Source organism: Lepeophtheirus salmonis, chromosome 3 (genome assembly GCF_016086655.4).
Source record: "Lepeophtheirus salmonis chromosome 3, UVic_Lsal_1.4, whole genome shotgun sequence".
Lineage (NCBI taxonomy): Eukaryota > Metazoa > Arthropoda > Copepoda > Siphonostomatoida > Caligidae > Lepeophtheirus > Lepeophtheirus salmonis.
Window position 1 is genome coordinate 25,795,727 of NC_052133.2, and position 18,119 is coordinate 25,813,845.

The 18,119-nt window shown below is 29.0% G+C and overlaps 1 protein-coding gene across 1 annotated transcript in view; it reads right to left on the minus strand.

Moving 5' to 3' along the window:
- Positions 1–18,119, minus strand: part of LOC121114791 (3',5'-cyclic-AMP phosphodiesterase, isoforms N/G) — a 308,647-nt gene that overhangs the window by 25,654 nt on the left and 264,874 nt on the right. Inside the window, exons 5-6 of the mRNA XM_071887232.1 lie at positions 16,249–16,331; positions 14,134–14,246 (exon numbers count right to left, since the gene is read on the minus strand). Coding sequence (XP_071743333.1) covers positions 14,134–14,246; positions 16,249–16,331 — 196 coding nt within the window. The remainder of the gene's footprint in view (positions 1–14,133; positions 14,247–16,248; positions 16,332–18,119) is intronic.

Here is an 18,119-nt window from a genome sequence, read left to right on the forward strand (position 1 = left end):
TTATCACTTAAGGCTTAGCTGTGGTTGATGGGCTCCAAGAAATGGTGTTCAGAAAACTCATAAAAGGCAAAAACAACTGTTTAAATGGTCACAACAACGAGGGTAGTTACATTGGGTGTTGCATTATAATTAACAATTGTGTATATCCTTCATGATAATAGTATGTTGTTATATAAGCTTACCTAAATAACGGGTAAAAATCTTCTTTGATGCTCTTAATAAGGAGTAATATCGCCGGACATTACTACATAATTAGCTTTTGCTCTAAATCTTTACGATGAATTTATTTCTAACATTTTTTTATTAGTATATTTATTGTCTAATTTTATGATTTTGACATTTACTTTATTATTAATAATTAGTTAGATCTCATCGGTCGAGATATATCTATCCTGGGCACAATTGGATATAGCAACTTCCACATGAAGAAGAGGGGTCTTTTTGATTAAACTCCACGTCTCGCTTGTATATTGCAACCTAAAGTTATGACATATTTAACTGAATTCCGATGTTAAAACAAGAAAAAATTATCTGGATCAATCTATTATTTCAATATTCTGTATTTATAATTTATTATTATTTATAGTTATATGATTTTAATTGTTTAATTTTGTATATTGAAGATAAATGTATGATGGTATATTTTTTAGTATGTAGATTATATTTAATTTAAGCCTTCTATTTTAAACTTGGAACTTAAAATGTATTTCGAAATCCTCTACTTTGTCGTTTCATTAGCTATTATTCTGAGAATAAGGTTCATAATGAATTACAATTTCATGGAGTGTGACGTTTTCAAATCTACTGTAACGGATAAAAAACGTCGAAGTCAATTATACGTAGTATATCTTCATTAAACATTTTGCTAATAAATACATTCGTTATGCCCTCAAAAATCATAATAAAGCAGGCAGATGATAATCACATCAGTATTTTAAACAGGAATACCATATGTATTTTTCCTCCCTTCTCCTTGCACGCGTTTTTCTCTACAATATTATCAACTTTACTGATACGTAGTACTCCTTCTCTTATATTTGTAAGATTTATATTTATTATGTCATAAAATTGGGCGTGCTTTTCAATATTTTATTCATACAAAATAGTGTTTCTGGAATATCTTGTCTCTAGGCATATTGTATAGGACTAGCTTAAAGATATTATTTATCCTTAAAATATAAAAATAAATAATTAAATTTCACTTTATTATTTACTAACGGGATCCCGTAATTTAAAAATTAAACAGCTTCCGGGATACCACTCCTAGAAAATTTCCAGGGAAAAATAAATATGTATTATATACAATACAATATTAAGCTGTAATAAAATCTTACAGCTATTAGTTTATTATTTAATGTTTCAGGGGTGTCTGCAGAATTATTATTCTTTTTTTTTGTTTGGAGGGGAGTTTTTAAATATTCTGAAAAAAAATCAAAACAAAAAATATTTTTTTCTAAATTTCAAAAATCTATAGATATTCACATAAAATTCAAATATTAATTTTTTGGGAAAAAAAATAATCTATAGATATTCGCAGAAACATCGACTAACCTACAAATTTAAACTTTATTCTGTTGTCATCTGTCTATGTTTCTGCTTCTATTCCCCTAATCAGCCTACTGAACATTGATTGATTGCATTTGAACCAACTCTTGTTAAGGTGCTGTGAACAATTTGCAACAGTTATTTAATAATAATTCCATAATTTGGAGGAATTGGTTAAATACCAACAGATTTGGAGACTTTTTTCTTTTTCTTTTCGAAAGAAAGGTTACAAGATACAATAAAGGTACCAAGGTGGTATACAATATACATTAGTGTTGAGATTCGTTCCTATACCAAAATTCCCCCCCATTTGTATTAAGTGACTTTTTTCTAGACAGCAATCTGAAACCGTGGACCAAAAATTAACGTCCACGTTTTTCAAAGAAATAGGAAATGCCTTTTATAAAAATTGGTAAGTTTATTTTTATCAAATTTATTTTTTATAAAAGTAATTTTTGTTTTCTTTTTGAATAGAGTTCATGGCCGAGTTTATTTGCTTTTTTTGTGTAGACTACATTTTATATTTTACTTGACCAAACATGATCAAATGAGTTCGGTCTTTCAAAAATTATAATGATCCTACATCTTTCTAGGAGTTTTTAGCCTGAAACACAGTAGAAGTATACTTTCATTTATTTAATTTTATTTTTTGCACAATCGACTAGTTCTAAAAATATTGTACGCTTTTGATTTCATAATTCGTTTAAATATATTTTTTAAGCTGGTAGCCATCAAGCCTTTTGGGAATCTTAAGTTAGCCATCAGATTTTAAAAGGTTGGTGACCCTTGTTTTAGATTGTTATACAAATACCAAAGAAAATCAACAACCAATAACCTTGACAAAAATTAAGGTCAAAAGCTAAGGTCATAGCTTCACAAAAAAAAAAAAAAAAAAAATAACAAGTTTTTGGTTTTGGTATTTTATAGCTTTTTAAATAGTTAGGCTAACATTGAATTTTTTGACAAGATATCGCTAATCAAACACATTCATTCATCTATAAAACTGTAAAAATCAAAGTTGAATTGAGTTATATATCCAAAATTTTATTTATGTCCAGGTTCACTATCAATAGTACCACAAACTAAATTTGAGTCTAATCTGTTTCCTTGTAATTGTTTTTTTTTTTAAATTATAATTATTTATATTATTTTTATAGAGGGGAGTCACCATAAGCACTGTTTAGCTTGAACGGTATTTCTAGGAGTGTAAAATTAAATTTTTTATTTTTGATCCATTGTTTTAGAAATAAAAAAATAAACGTCATCTTCAGCATAATAACTAACAAACTAAATAACATATCGTTTTGAAGATTGTTACAAACTGAAAATGAGGTAAATTAAAAAAAAAGCGCCATTTATGTGTGAAACCCTGAATTTTTTAGCCCATGTGTCATATTTGTCAAGTAAAAGTTGTAATTTCGAACCATTATTAAGTCAACATTAAAGGAACAATAATCTTTATAGAATAATAAAATAGATGGAGTAAGTAAAATGATATTTTTAACAGCTGGCGATATTGTGACTGGAAATAGATCGTGCCTATAAGCAGACAATGTTGATAAGTTCATATTTTACAAACAAAAATTGACACTTGATTAGACAAAGCTTTTAAATTCTTGATTATTATGGATTTATGCTTTGTTTTTTTTTATATTAGTAAATCATATTTTTAAAGATTAATTAAAGAAAAAAAAATTACTAAATGAATTTAGAATAAGGAAATATTATTTAATTTTAAAAACAGTATAGAAGTAGCTTCTATGTCTTTTAAGAACATTTACTACAAAATTAACTGTTTATAAGTAGTTTTGTGTCAGCCCTTATTTAAGACTGAAGGCTTCAGTAGTCCTCGGGTCCAGTTCAATCCTGCATATCAGTCTTAAAACTGATAAAGTTTGGTCCTTGATGATGTCACTTAACTTTATTTCTTCTAATATATCGTCTAGTCCTAATATTATAAATTTATATATGTGTACAAGTTTTGACTTTCTACTAATTGAAAATTGCGCATCTATTCATACATAGAAAATGGATAATGAAATTGCGAACATTATAATGTGCTACAGAATATTTAGGATATAGTAATTTTTATAGGAAAAGTCAAAGATTAATCCATTAATATTTCAAAGATCTAATGTTTAGAATATCAATCATCCTATTATCTACATAACAAATCATACCTTATAAATCACTTATTCAAAATGTTTATTTGTATTTCAACATCTACAATCATTTTGTTTCTAAAAATAAAGACTTGGTTAAAATCCTATCTTGTATACAACATATCTCTATAACTTATCGCGCCCAACTGTAGTTTTTTATCTGGACTTGCCCTCGTTCTATGTTGTGCTTATGGGGTCTTGGAATTTTCTATAAATTCATTAAAATCCCGGTTTTTGGGTACAAATAATTAATAACAGACATGTTCGACCAAATTATTAAAGTACTTCGTAAAAAAAAATATCCAAAATATGTTTACACTCAATTATATTTATTTCACAATTTTAACCTCTCTCAGACTAAATAATTTCTGGAATCCTATTTACAAAGATGTATGTATTTCCTAATGTTGAGTTTGATTGACATCCAAGATTGGTTTGATACCTTGGACATGTCCAGGATTATCTTCCTTTTTAGATATTTTTGGAAAAAAAATTTCAAAAAACCATAGCTATTAAAAGAAAATTTAATTTTTTTGGATAAAAAAATTCAAAAATCCACAGCTATTAAAAAAAATAATTCAAAAATCCATAGTTATTCAAAGAAAATTAAATATTTCAAAAATTCACAACTATTTATACAAGAAATAAAATTTGTTGGAAAAAAATTTCAAATTTTTTAATCTGCTGCATAATTTTTCCGAATGACCTTTTTTTTAAGAAAAATAATGTTTCTAAAAAATTACATTTTCATTCTGATCAAAAAAAGTTCTATTAATAAGCAATAAATTCCTTAATTAAAGGGTGGGGGGGGGGCTATTGGTCTGGAAAAAATCAAATTCCACCAAACTAAAAAACATCGGTCTCAAACCGATTTTTAATACATGTACCTATTGTCTAATAATTACCTATAAAAATCTTGATAACAACGAAATTAAAAATGCTGTCTTGCTTACAATATTAAATACCAATCACATGGTAATAACAAATATTATGTCAATATTATTATGTGTGTCCTCACACATGAGAGTATCACAAAAAGTAGTTGTCGTCATTATGTTTTTATTTTATTTTGGAATGCTTTAGAGATTACTTGTATTTCCACCAATACATATATATTCTCAATAAAAGTAATGATCATTATTCTATATGATTGATAATATGTAGGGATGATGTCCACGTCCGATATTAGACAACAATTGGTCGATTTGAACCATGTGATCCGCCAAAACTGCCCAAAATATGAAGCCAGGCAACACAAGGTAATTTTCCTCGATGGCAACGCACCATTGCATCACTCAATAGCCACCCACCAGCTTATTGAATCGTACAACATGGAACCTCTTGCTCAAATTATCACTTGTTTACATCGATGGCCCCGCACTCAATGATTTACACTTCGATTCTCACGATGAAGCCAACAAATGGATCTATGGCTGGTTTGCAGCCAAAGACGATTTTTTTTTGGAAAGGCATCCCTAAATTGCCTGAAAAATGGGGAAAATGTGTGGCTAGCGATGGTGCATACTTTGAAAATTAAATTTGTAATCATTTTTTCACAATAAACGTTCAATTTTTTTTTAATGTCTCATTTCATAGACGCATACCTGGTATTGACACCCACAATTGCACATAAGGTAGCAAAAATGGACTTTGTCAAATTGAAAGAATTATAAATCAATAGGTTTTATTCAAAGGGCCCATATCGTACCAAATTTATATTCATAAATCAAATGCAGGTTTTAGACTATAGTTAAGATTTTTAAGTATCTCAACTCATCCCAAAAATTTGAATATGTAGGATATAACTGACCAAAATTTGTCTCTAAAATATTGGGGTGTATGTATGTATATTAAATTATTTAAAAAAATATATTCCAGATTAAAATATTCGTACATAAATGAAATCTCAAGAGTTCATAATTATAAAATGATTTAAGTATACACTAAAATGTGTATTTTTTTTTATTTTAATATTTGTTTTTTGACAGAGTCAAAAGCAAAAAAGTAGATTTTTGTTTTTGCTCCTTAATTTCTTGAATCTTTGCCACATTCCTTATAGAGATTTTATACGTAAAATATGCAGTAATAAAAATATTAATTATATAAATACTATGTAGATTTATTCATAGAGGAGGTACATAGATAAATAGTTAGTAGTGTTGGATTCGAGAATTACTCAAACTCGAAAAAAACTCAACTTTACTAAAATCGACAGTTTTTTGAAAAATAATGGAAATCGCAAGAACTATTTTTTGAAAAACGCAGCGAAACTCAAAGTTGAATGATCGAAACTATGAATACTCCGAGTTTAGATTAACCTCATCTCCAGTTTGGTTCTCTAAAGAATCAAATTCTAGGGATGGAAATATTTTAAAAATTACAAAAAGAGAATGTCATAAAAATATGTTAACTTTAGGAGACGACATATCTCCTGCCATAGATTACTCTAAACTATAGTGCCCACTGCTAATTGGCACGTTGGAATTTTCAAAATAGGGAGGAATAATTAATCCTACTTCAAATAAAGCATTAAACCAAGTAGCGCATTTGAGCACGTTAGCCCGAAGAAATAGTATGGTCAATATTTGTCGTAATATTCTTCGCAAGATGTCGCTTTTCTATGACGTCACTCATTTATTTATTGTACGTACTACGTAGTACTAGTAAGTGTGAATAAGTAATAATACGTATATAATTTATTCTTGTATTAAATATTTTATATTTACATATTAATTTGAAGCAAATTTGATACAAATTACTCCAAAATAATTGGTCATTGTAGTGACCGAGAATACAAAAATAGAATTGAGTCAAATTTCCAAAAGCTTCAAGGAAATGTTGGCTTTTTTAAAATCCAAAAAAAAAGTCGCAAAGAGAAAAAAATGGAAATCAAAGCTTAAATATCTTCTTAATTAAAAACCTACTGACGATTCTGTATGTGAAAATCATTTGGAATCATAATTGTTCAAGCAAAAAGTATATGAACAACGAAATAATGAAGTAAATAAAAGTAGAAACAGTATAGTACTCGACTCATTCAGGAGAGAACAGGAAATGAGTCTCCAAAATACTTGAAATAATAATAACTCTTCCAGAAAATAAAATTATATTTTGAGCAATATATATTTTTTCCGCTAATAATGACGTAACCCTTCGATCTGCTACTTAGTTTCATGCTTTAGCTCCAAATCCAAAATATATTTTTAAAAACATAAGCTCACCGCAATTTATAGAATATTCCCATACTTAGTCTTTTCTATTGATGAATAGATTGTGTTTCAAAGAAGTAATGTAATTTGTAGTGGTCCTGCGGATAATATGTTTATAACCTTATAATATGGCAGCCTAAATTAGTTTAATTTATCTTTATTGTGATTATTATATGTACGTACATACAATATTTTAAAATAATTTTCTATGTAGAATGCAAAAGTATAAGTGGGTGGTCTGAAACGTTTCCGACCTCAACATGAAGATGACATCAGTCGAAAATAAAAGGTAGTTGCATCTATCTAGCATCTGTTGACAGTTACTCCCCAAAGTTTCAGTCTTTTTTGGACGTGTAGTTGTTATGTAACAGTCATTAAATTGTGTTTTTGTGCAAAAAAAATCTGAATTTGTATTTTTCAACATAGTCCCTTATTACGAAAAATCCTCAGATCAACTCACTCATACGACAGTTACATAACAACTGGGTCTCCAAAATGGCTGAAACTTTAGTGATTAACTGTCAACACATGCTAGATACATGTGACTAGCTTTTATTTAAGAGTTCTGCCTTTTTCATGTGGAGATCGGACACTTTTCAGATCACCCTCGTATTTTCTAAAATTACCCCCATTATTTGATTAATAACTAACTAACTCTCTTAGTATTCAATGAAAAAATATTTTTCTTTGCCTGACGCGATGCTTAAAAACTCAAACGCCAATCGCCTCAAAACTCAATGCTATGCTTTACATAGTTGATTCATTTAAAATCACACGTACATTGCCAACTTATAAATATAACATGCTACTCGTAGCTTCATGATGCAATTCTACATATTTTCATAATAGCTAATATAATGTGTACCTACATACGGCTGAAAATCAATTCTTCCCCCCTCATACATACTTATCTACGCAAAAATATGTTGGCAAATTTACTTATATATAAAAGAATGTTCTACAGATTAAAGAACACAAAATAATTAGTTCAATCTCGAAGTTATTTTAGTCATCCCTGACCTAATGAAATATTTATTTTCATAGCAACAGGTCAAAAGGGTTGTAAATCGTATGTAAAAAAAACCATCAAAAATTAACATGGCAACCCTAACAATTTGAAGAACGTTTTCGTGGAGAGCAGCTGAGATGTCATGAAGTTTCATTAGATTAGCTGTTAGCAGCTAAAAATAAACCCAAATCCAGGGGTGTCTGCAGGGGGTGGGTTGTAATCAAGGACATTTTGCTTCTTACTAGAAAATTCAATATTTGATTAATTTTTTCAAAAATGTTATTATTTGAAATTTGATTTAATTTTTCCATATTTTTTTTTGGAAAAAAAATAATTTTCTGAGAATAACTATAGATTTTGAACTTTTTTTCCACATAATTTAATATTTAAAATTTAATTGTTTAATTTTTTTTTTTGAAGAGGTTTGGATTTTTGAAATTTTCTTCGAAAAATTTAATTTTTTGAGAAAGGTTAGGATTTTTGAAATTTTTTACACATAAATTGAATATTTAAAAGATAATTTTTAAAAACTTTTGAGAAAAAGATTTAATATTTGTCTTTTTTTGCAAAAAAAGACAACACCAAGACCCACCTAAATAAAATAAAATGTATATATATAATCTTGCGGACACCCGTAAAATTCCACATCATATCTAGATAGATATATGCAGGAATTAAGCCAATGTAGATCTTCAATTCTACTCTAAGTAAAACAAAGACTGGTTCCCTAGAACTTTAAATCTACAATTTTTGAAAAATGTAATGTAAAATATTTTGATTGACTCACTTACTGAAAAGTGTATTTATAATTTGACAAAAAAAGTATTCTGTACTCTATTCTCCCATAGCCTCTAGTCATGGACCAGACTGTACTGACGCAATAAAAACCGTACTATATAATATTATTCCTTCAGCTTCGTTAAATAAAACAAATATAACAACTCCAATTCCTGAGCTAGACAAATATGAAAATTGTCTCAAATTTTTGAGCTAGATAAATAATTTTTAAAACTTCATAAATGCAAAATAACGTTCCAAATGTTATTTTTTTGCTTTATGTTACTTTTTTTAACTCATATATGGTCTTACAATTATAATCACATATCATATCCTTATTCATTATGACTTAGGGACATTTAAGTGGACATTTCTGTACTTCCAAAGGATTCATCAGAACCATTTGTTTGTAAAAATAAACAATACTTATTCGTTCAAGAATACAAATGTAATTTAGACTCATTTTTAAGAAAGCTTCCCTTTGTGTACACATATCAGATTCTTTTTTATTTATTTTTATGAATGAATCGTAGTAATCAATATGCACTAAGTAAATCACAAACATCAAACTATGTACGAATATAATAAATAATGATAAACAACAAAGGAAATAAAGGACGCAGAAAAATATGTGAAAGTAGTTCAAAAAAAGAATTTTTGGAATAATTCAACTTGCGCATTTCGTCTAAAAGTCAACATTTTTGCTTAAAAGACTTTTTACAAATTAATATGTACATGTAATTATTAATGCTCTATATATCCTTATATGCATGTTCGGTGATTCACCCCATTTGATAAAGAGAAGCAAAATCATTCGTGATGGGTTATGAGGTTCAAGCAAACTTAAAAATATATACTTTGTATTTTTAACACTAGGAATATATTACGTCCCAAATCTTAAAAACTTTAAATCGGACGCAAAAGCCGTCCTATGAACAAAGTTTGCTCTATAAAGCCATTCTAGATATTAACCAGTGACATCATCAACACTAAATCTCCGTTATATTGAAAAAAAGTGCGGGATTACCAGAAACGTTACTAACATTTGTTCGGGTCCATGAAAACCCCTTAACAAATTTTGACATAATGTTTTTTTTAAAACATATTTTTTTCTTAAAGAGACAAAAAACCAAAAAAAAACAGACAATAATTAATATTGTAAATTTTAAATTGTGAAAAAATTAATTTCTACAAATTTCTTTATAAGTTTGAGAAAAATAATTTAGTCAGCCTGCTCTAGTAGTCACGGAAATATATCTGAAAATAACTTAGACTTCGTGCTATTAAGGGCAATGGGATTAAGAAAATTAAAAACTGTAGATTACAAAAATAAACACTCACTCCATACACTTGCACTTGCTTAAAAACTTTAATATCCAATGCTTATATGAATATCTGTATTATTATTAAATTAAGGGTTAATTAAGAATAATGATAAACTATTTTTCAAAAACCAATTGAATATCCTTCGTTTTGATGTGAACTTATTATTCTGCATGTCAGTATTGGAAGATACGTAAAAAACTCATTTTATAGCAATTAGACCAGTGGTTCTCAAACTGTGGTACTACACAAATTCTCTCTAGTTGTAGGTGAATAGCGTTCTGAATAGGTTCATCCTCCGCAATTTTATATTCAGTTTGATGTTAAACTTGGGGATCATCATATTCTATTAAGTGGTACACCCTGTAACAAGTATGACAAAAACTACATGAAATAAAAAGACTTTCTGACATTAGTGGAAGGGCATCATAGGGACGGGATGATTGTCTTAGATTATATAACTAGACCCATGATTACGAGAGGAGTACTACCTCAACCACATGGGATTTTTTTCTCTCTCTAATTTGTCGAAAGGACAGCGTTTTTGTTCAAAAATTAAAGTTTGTTCTCAAAATTCGGATTTTTTTGAGTCAGAAAGTTAATAACATTCAGTGTTGTCAATTTTATTATAAATTGTATTTTCTAGAAAAATATGGCTTAAAAACATTTCGTCAGCCCCCCCCCCCTAGAGAAAAGTCCAGTAACAATCTTCTTACTTAATAAAAAGCAGCTGATGTAAATGTGATATATGTACCCTATACAATTTTTTGGGCACATCCCTTAACAAGAATGGTGGCTCTAATTAATAGTAAACAAATGTCTCAGTTATCAATTTCCCTTTATTTACCATGATATTACTTTTGATGAGGACTAGGTATTTTAATCAAATTTGTTCATATTTTTTAAAAAGGTTTACACTATGTATGGATCAAAGCTCTAGCACGTATAATGGACGAGTAAAAAGATCAAAGGGACTACTACTAAAGAATGCTGAATACATAATATGTAATTGTTTGCATATTCTGCAGCAGTGGTTCTCAAACTCTTTTACACCTGAGAACATATTATCAAGATATCCAAGCACCATTAATATTCATTTTATAACGTCAGTTATCATATTTCTATTCGACTAGTTTGAAAATTGTTTGGGTGAAAAAAAATTCATGGAGGGAATTGTAAATATATAATCAATGGTTTATTCAACAACAAAATGCAAGTTTATTACATATGGCCTTGCAGTTGTGTAGCACACTTATTGCGTCATCGAAAAAAGTGCTAAACAACATGTTTAAAAATAAATAAATAGAAATTTAATCTAAGGGATATCATATTGAGGATTCTTAATAATTAAACATAAAATTCTCTATTTCTAATCAAAAGATCAGAAATTTGTATTTAAAATAAAAAAGGAAATCTTTGATTTTGACTATTTTCAAAAAATCAACAACACATTTTTGTTCTTAGAAATGGACGAGTTTTTTTATTAATTATTCCGTCCTATTTTGAAAATTCTAACTTATCTAACTTGTTGTCTATCAAAGCTGAGATATTTTTATGACATTCTCTCAGAGATACTTCTTACTCTCGCCGGCCGCAATTTAGCCAAACTGATCATATGGTTACTCCTCCACATACCATATGGGGAAAAGTTAAATGTTTGAGCCCTTTTCTTTCTGATCTTTTTCAAAATTATATTTATTTTGCTAAAAATATATTAAAAATCACCGAATTCAATGTTGATATTGATAAAATACCCTATGTAAATCCATATACTACTGTGCTCTGAAAATTAATTCATGAACTGAATCTAGATGACGTTATAAAAAAATTAAATAATGAGAATGATATTTTTCTTGGAGAAATAGGAAGCAGTCATCAAGGATCGATCTTGCTCACGCTCTTCTACTAAAAAAGTGTACTACCAATTCGAAGAATATCATATCTCCGTTACAGTTTGTGGTTAGAATGTAACAATTAAGTTATACACATATGATGATTTATGGAGACTTTGGTGTTTCCTTAGGAAGTAAAAGACATTTCAAGGATCTTTATGCAGATGACCTTACTCTGATGGTAGAGAGAAATTCGGACCGACAAGTAATTTAAAGAATCGAGATTTTACTCTCTTATTTTGATAAATTTAAATCTCTATTTCCGGATGAAAATCAATGGAAAAGACTACCATTCTAACTATTGGTCAATGGTGCAATGCACCTCCCATAATTGGAGGATGTTAAGTAGACGAGTGCATAAATATTTTCTTAATAGAATAAGAGAGAAATCTACATTTTTTATCTAACTTTGTGAAGCAAAACTCTCAAGCTCCCAAGATTTAACTTACAAAAGAGGGTAGACTTATACAACTAAAAATTAAACGATGCAGTAGCAATGCACTCTATGGACTGGGCATCTGTGCAAAGAATTATATGGAGTAAATCACCAATCTTTGATTCCAATAGCACAATATATGTCTTCCACCAAATTGCAAACAAGGAATCAGAGCCTACAAAAACATTCAAGAGAGCTGGAAACGATAGCCATTAACGAAGACATTCTTAGCTTTCATTGTATGGATCACAAATCGATTCTTAGTACCGGAAGATTGACTACTCAGAGATCAGTAGATAAGAGATTCCTCTTACTTCTTGGTATCTAAAGTTTAGTTCTGAAGTTTTGAAATCTACTGTTGCATATCTTATCACTTAGGAATATATAATTGAACTTGGATCTTCCTCAAACATGGACAAGAGGATTATGCGTTCATTCAAAGGTATCAATGGTGCCGGAAATTCACCTCCATATTTCAGCTATCGACTCGTTTGATTAGTTTTTCTCAATATTGTAAAGAATGTGGACGAATATATAAGGATATCAAGCACACTTTTGTTTGCAGTTCATTTTTGAAAATTATAAAAGATTTTATAAATCTCAATCCCGAGTATATTGTAGATTTTGAGCCAAGATATTGGGAAGCGTTTGTGCTTTTTGGTATTGCGTCTAACAGGAAGCTGAGTTCAGATGAGGAAAAATTAATGGGTGAGACTATCAGTAGCTGTAAAGCGTTTATTGCTCAATAGCTCACAGGTGACAGTGTGATTGACGGAAGAAATATGAGAAATATCTTGTTATCGACTGCAGCTAGATATACCACTGTAACCCTGATGATTCCCCAACCCCAAGACTCATTGTGCAATTATGCCCCCGAATTTATTAAATTGTATCCATCGATATCACTTCGGTATGAAAGTACTCTTATGCTGATTATTCCGTGATATAAGAAATATTAGAAAGGAAATAGGGATTGTGTTGTCAATTTATTTTCTTTTTTTATTTATTCGAGTTGTTTTGCAAGGTACACTAAGTTTAAAAAATATTATATTGTGTATATGGGAAAATGTGAAGTTTTATATTTATTAGTTTGTAATAGTTTAATTGTTTTGGTCTTTTAGGTATTTTGAAGGAAATTACTGATTAGCTATAATGCTATTATACAAACGAAAATTTCCTTTTATGTGTTTATTCTTATTTTGTATATCTAATACTTATAAATATTTGCTAAAAAATATTAAAAAATCCCAAATGATCATTTTGTAAATATTATTTTCTCAAACAGCCTTTTTAATAATATATTTTTATAGAAAGTTATTGGGCTTTGTTTTAAGAAAAAAATCATTGTCAATGTATACAGTTAAATAATTTAATATATATACTGATATGTATATATATATATATGCAGCACAGGGTCCCCAATCGAAAGAGTGACTGGAGAAAAAACTCATTAAACCGACCTACTGTAGCATGAGCGGTACATGTATGACAGTCTCAGAACTATTGCTCTACAGTGAATACACAATAAATGTATATACTCTGAATAAAATCTTCTCAATAACAAAAACTGCAAAATATCATTACGAATACAAAATTTAATATTTTCATCAATTTGAATAAAGGTTTTTTCTTTCTTCTTTTTCTTTCCATTCCTTCCTCTGTCTACATTTTATAAAAAGTAGATTGTATTTACCCAACCATGAAATTACTTTCATTCCGTATTTCTCCGAACCTCCCCCCTCTACAATCAAGCGATACATAATCATTTGGTATTATTTACCTTATTGGATGCCATATCCGACACGGATCGATGTGTCTGCATCGACTCTAACTGATCCATACACCAATCCAGTTCTTCTAAGGTTTCCATGGCCGTTCGTACAAAAGCATCATCTAAAAAAAATTCATATAAATAAGTTCAGTGTACATAGCTTTATATGACTTTCTGATCAATAGTACAAATGTGGCTAAACAAAAAATACTTTTTACATGGAATGTGCAATTTTTTTTTATCCTTCCTATTTTTGAACAACTAAGAGGTATTTTCTTTAAGTATAATAGTTATGAAATGAAAGAGGGAATTGAATTTAAATCAATCGTGTAATGCTTAAGGAATACAAGATTTTTTTTCATTCTGGGTTTTATTTCACTAAAGTATTTATGAATAAATAAAAATAAATCAGAGGGAATGCGAAAATAAAAATCATAAATAAACATTCTAAATATTTTCAAATGGTCCTCTAATTGGTGAGATGGAGTTACACTGAATAAAGATAAATAAACATTATAGTAGTATAAATTAACTCCAACTGACATAGGAATCTAATTTGAAGTGCCTATGCATGAAGTTTATTTCTTTCTACAGGAACAACTGGGGTGCGAACATAGGTACATTGAGTTCAAGAGACAAATTTCTACTGAGCGCGTTGTCTATTGAGCTATGCCATTTCAATACATTTTATTTGGTTTGATCTATTAATTTAATGTGATCAAAATAATAATGAATATATACCACTTATCCCAGTTTTTGAGAACAAGAAATATTCGGGTTGTACCGGGACTTTTTTCATACTACCATCCCTAAAATGGGATAATTATTTTTAAACGTCCACTTTATACTTTTTTTAAGTATGGTTAGGAAAATAAAAAGCTTTTATTAATCATAAATTATTTAAAATAATATACACCGTACAAGTTACATGTAAAATAATTTTAAAATTGATTGGGTATGTACTTGCTTTTTAATCGGGTCATTTTAATACTAAATTTAAATCATCAGAACCTAACTAATCTATGCATCAGATAAAATACTTGAAGTCCAATTCTCCCACCCCCTTTGCAAAATTATACGCATATATATATATATATGAATATATAAGCATAGTATGAAGAAACTCACCAAGAACTACAAATACCTCAATATATAGTCTTTTATAATTTATTAGCATAATATAAAAAACAACAATATAGAGAGAGAGGGGGGGGGGGTCAGAATAATTCTGAATACCGCGTTACGCAAAATCCGTAGTCTTTGAATGCTGGGACCTCCAGTATAACAATATTTTAATTCCTTTAACCATTTATAACACGATTGTTTTAAAAGAAAACATAGCCTTTAGTTTGTAAAAAAAAGTAATAATAATAAAAGAGTGCACATTCCTTGTATAGAGTAGCATGTAAGTACATTTTCCCCCTCAATCTATTAGATTTATTACTAATTACTAATAAAATTCTCTCATCCTTCAAAATCCATCATTGTTTATTTGAAAATGACGTCAGTAGTAAAAAGTGATAAAACGACAACCGCGTAATCTGTTTCTATATAAACTTTGTTTGCTACTAGTCAACTTTTTTTCCCACTAGGGCACTGAGACTGCTAAGAATTCCTCTATAGATAAATACTCTATGAGTTCAATATTTTAATTGTAATATGAAAAAAGAGAATAATAAATTTGCATAAGTCACGAGTAAAAATGATCTAGTTATGTATGTATTCAATAGTGACATCTTACAAAGAAAGTCTTACCGCTCAACTGCGCCGTTGCGTCACTTGTTTTATAATACTCTTAAAAGCTATTTCAAAACAATAAGAAAATATTTTTAAGAAGTTTATAATATAACATGTCAAAGGAATAGTCCAAATTTCAATTCCATTTTATTTACTTATGACGTAAATTTGATTAGTCAATATTTAATTAACTTGGTGTGATAATTAACCCCTGAATTTAATTTAGTAACACCAATACGTAATATGTTACATTTTTATTGCGTAAATAAGCGCAATAGAAATAGAAAGAAATGTTTTCCATAAGTTTCTTAATTTGATGGATCATCAAAGTGCTGCTAGCATTCGGAAAGCCTCCTATTAATACAGAATACATATATAACAACAAACCTGTTAGGTTGGGTCGACTATATGAAGCAGTAGTTGGATTAAATGAACCAGGATCCCGTGACGGCGTTCTATCATTTCGACCCCTAATAAAAAAAAAAAAAAATATTATTTTAGTGTGTCACAATTAAACATTTTTTTAAACAACAACAGAATAAATTAGCCTCTATAACTCAAACCAAATTTTAAAACTATAAACAAAATATTGTAATCTTATCATTGTAAGGTTTTAATCTATAAAAAAACAATAACAACCAAACTAGTTTATTTCATCTTCATCAAATAAATATATGTATGACTAGTTCAACACAAACAATTTTCACTTTTAACTAATTTGAGTTAATAAAATGGTTAATTTGAAGAAAATATATATAAAAAGAAAGGAAAAAAATAATATTTAAAGTCATTTAACCCCGTATACGTTCTTTATACATATCATGGGCACCTCTTTACACTAAAAGCCCACTACCAAAGGTTTTTGGGCGTTTTTCCGATACCCTCCAAAAGCCGAGTATATGTAATTAAAAAAATTACTCCCAAAAAGGGACAATACTCGATAGTGGACAGTGACGTATTTATTTGTAGGCCCATATTTAAGTAACCAATATTATTGTATCTCGTAGCCTTTCATTTAAAAAGAAACAAGGGGGAAAAGGCTCAAAGTCCGTTTGTAGTAGTCGGGCAATTCTTCCTTACTTTATAATTGTTAGAAATTATTTGCAGCTTAATAAGAATTAATTCGATCTCAACCAGTCAACTCTTATAATAAAGAGAAAAATCGACAGCTTACACGAAAGTACAAGTATTCTTTTATTGTATGTAGACTATATGTAATGTTCGTACGCAACCAAGAGAATGTACTTACTTTAAGAGTTCGAAATGAACAAAGTGGTAAACCTAGACTACATCAATATTTTTTCAAATACAGTTGACTTCGCAAATACTCTTTTTGTCCCCTATGAGCCTAGTGTATACATGAATACAAATATAGAGCTAACTGTGCAACCTCCATTTAACTGAATTAAGGCAATAAAAAGTTGTATACGTCATGAGGGGAAAAGACAGAAAGTAACGTCATCTCTGGTATTATAAAAGTGACAACTTGAATGGAGAAAAAAACAACAACTTGGCTTATAGTTTTGAGGAGAGGGATTTATAAAAATGTATATAATTTGGTAAACATTTTGGTAAATGCAGACATGTGAGAGGGGGGGGAGCAAAAATGCAAAACACTTGCTATTATACTATGTATATGGCTCCTAATGACATGAGAGAGAGAGAGACAGACTCACTCCACTTACGTAGATATGTTAGAACATATTGGATAACAAATGTCTTACTCAAAATAATCAATAAACAATTAGCCTTATATCTTATTTCATATATTAATAATTATTTAATTCATAGCGAAAAATAATTTCATACATAGTTTCCTATTATATGTAGTGTATGTAAATATATAATATTAAACAACCAATTTTATACACTAATGCAATAAAAAAAAAAAAATCAAGTAATCTAAAAAAACAACAACAAAGTCTCAAATATTGATTCTTCAACCCTTCTGGTCTAAGGAGCCATTGGATTCAAGTGAAATAGATCAAAGTCTCTCTATATGTTATATATATATATTTGTAACACTAAAAAACAGGTTAGTAATAACGTTTGACCTATATCCAAGACCTGGAATAATTATGTGGAATTTCATTTCCCACATGAGGTAAATATAAAAAGAGTGATTGGTTGAAATAAAAGGGGGAAAAAGGTCAACGTCATTTTGTACTCCATTGCTTCAAGAGGGAAAATAATCTAAAAACAAGCTAAGCTACATGTGTGATTATTTCATCGGTCTATAACTCCATGCTTCATTTTAT